The 2,500-nt window shown below is 56.6% G+C and overlaps 1 protein-coding gene across 1 annotated transcript in view; it reads left to right on the forward strand.

Moving 5' to 3' along the window:
* The window catches only part of LOC134100510 (tetratricopeptide repeat protein 28-like), a 57,356-nt gene that overhangs the window by 38,982 nt on the left and 15,874 nt on the right, over nucleotides 1–2,500 (forward strand). The window contains exons 7-8 of the mRNA XM_062553732.1: nucleotides 1–197; nucleotides 624–922. The exon at nucleotides 1–197 is cut by the window's left edge and continues 864 nt beyond it. Of these exons, the coding sequence (XP_062409716.1) occupies nucleotides 1–197; nucleotides 624–922 (496 nt within the window). The remainder of the gene's footprint in view (nucleotides 198–623; nucleotides 923–2,500) is intronic.

Raw genomic sequence — 2,500 nt, forward strand, 5'->3', positions numbered from 1 at the left:
CCCAGCGGCTGCTGCAGCAGTACGAGCGCGCGCTGGCCTACCACACGCAGGAGCTGCACGTGCAGCGGCAGCTGTGCGACCAGCAGGGGGAGCTGCAGGCGCACGGCCGCCTGGCCGCCGTGCACATGGCGCAGGGCCACTACGAGCTGGCGCTCCACTGCTACCAGGACCAGCTGCAGCTGGCACAGCGGCTCAAGGTGGGTACCGTACCGACCCTCACGCACACACAACCACTCGACTGGCACCGCAGGTTGTATGTGTGTGCGTGTGTGTGTGTGTTTGTGTGTTGTGTCTGTGTAGTGTGTATAAATATATGTGTGCATGTCTTTGTGTACTGTATGTGTGTGTATGTTAGTGTGTGTGTGTGTGTACTTTATGTGTGTATGTCAGTGTGTGTGTGTGTGTGTGTGTGTGTGTGTGTGTGTGTGTTTATGCTTGGGTATGGGTTACTGGTGTATGGGTTATGGGTTACTGGTGTATGGGTTATGGGATACTGATGTGATGTTTGGGTTCTGGGTTACTGACGTCTGGGTTATTATGGGATACTGATGTGATGTTTGGGTTCTGGGTTACTGACGTCTGGGTTATTATGGGATACTGACGCGCGTGTGTCGTCTGTGCAGGAGCCGTCTGCGGAGGCGCGCGTCTATGGCAACATGGGCATCACCAAGATGAACATGGGCGTGGTGGAGGAGGCGCTGGGCTTCTTCGAGCAGCAGCTGGCCACGCTGCAGCAGCTGAGCTCCTCGCAGGCCTCGCTCGAGCGCGGCCGCGCCTACGGTAACCTGGGCGACTGCTACGACGCCCTGGGCGACCACGAGGAGGCCATCAAGCACTACGAGCAGCACCTGGCCGTGGCACAGAGCCTCAACCACCTGCAGGACCAGGAGCGGGCCTACAGCGGCCTGGGCAACGGGCACAGGTACAGCACAGCAGCGGGCACACACACTAGAGAGGGCACACACTCTAGAGAGGGCACAGGTACAGCATAGCCGCGGGCACACACTCTAGAGAGGGCACATGTACAGCATAGCAGCGGGCACACACACTCTAGAGAGGGCACAGGTACAGCACACACTCTAGAGAGGGCACAGGTACAGCATAGCAGCGGGCACACACACTAGAGAGGGCACAGGTACAGCATAGCAGCGGGCACACACACTAGAGAGGGCACAGGTACAGCGTAGCAGCGGGCACACACACTCTAGAGAGGGCACAGTATAGCAGTGGACACACACTCTAGAGAGGGCACAGGTACAGTATAGCAGTGGACACACACACTCTAGAGAGGGTACAGATACAGTATAGCAGCGGACACACACAGAGGGCACTTCTCCTAGCACAGGTACAGTAGTGGACACACACACTCTGAGGGCACAGGTACTGTATAGCAGTGGACACACACACTCTAGAGAGGGCACAGATACAGTATAGTAGTGGACACACACACTCTAGAGAGGGCACAGGTACAGTATAGCAGCGGACACACACACACTAGAGAGGGCACACACACTAGAGAGGGCACAGATACAGTATAGCAGTGGACACACACACTCTAGAGAGGGCACAGATACAGTATAGCAGCGGGCACACACTCTAGAGAGGGCACAGGTACAGCCGCGGACACACACACTAGAGAGGGCACAGGTACAGCCGCGGACACACACACTCTAGGGAGGGCACAGGTACAGTATAGCAGCGGACACACACACTCTAGAGAGGGCACAGGTACAGTATAGCAGCGGACACACACACTCTAGGGAGGGCACAGGTGCAGCACACACTCTAGAGAGGGCACAGGTACAGTATAGCAGCGGACACACACACTCTAGAGAGGGCACAGGTACAGTATAGCAGCGGACACACACACTCTAGAGAGGGCACAGGTACAGTATAGCAGCGGGCACACACTCTAGAGAGGGCACAGGTACAGTATAGCAGCGGGCACACACACTAGAGAGGGCACAGGTACAGTATAGCCGCGGGCACACACTCTAGAGAGGGCACAGGTACAGTATAGCAGCGGGCACACACACTAGAGAGGGCACAGGTACAGTATAGCAGCGGACACACACACTCTAGAGAGGGCACAGGTACAGTATAGCAGCGGGCACACACTCTAGAGAGGGCACAGGTACAGTATAGCAGCGGGCACACACTTTAATGAGGGGACAGGTACAGTATTAGCAGTGGACATACACAGAGGGCACTTCTCCTGTATCTCTCTGTCAAGGCTCTGGGCCACCTGCAACGGGCACTGGTCTGTCTGTCTGCCTGTCTGTCTGTCTGCCTGTCTGTCTGTCTGTCTGTCTGTCTGGCAAACCCTTTCCTGTCTTTCTCTCTCTCTCTCTCTCTCTCTCTTTCGCTCGGTCAGGGCGCTGGGTCACCTGTAGCAACTGTCCATCTGTCTGTGTGTCTGTCTGACCCTGTCCTGTCTCTCTCTGGTCAGGGCGCTGGGCCACCTGCAACAGCTGTCGGTCTGTCTGTGTGTCTGTCTGAC

This window comes from Sardina pilchardus, chromosome 14, assembly GCF_963854185.1.
Source record: "Sardina pilchardus chromosome 14, fSarPil1.1, whole genome shotgun sequence".
NCBI lineage: Eukaryota > Metazoa > Chordata > Actinopteri > Clupeiformes > Clupeidae > Sardina > Sardina pilchardus.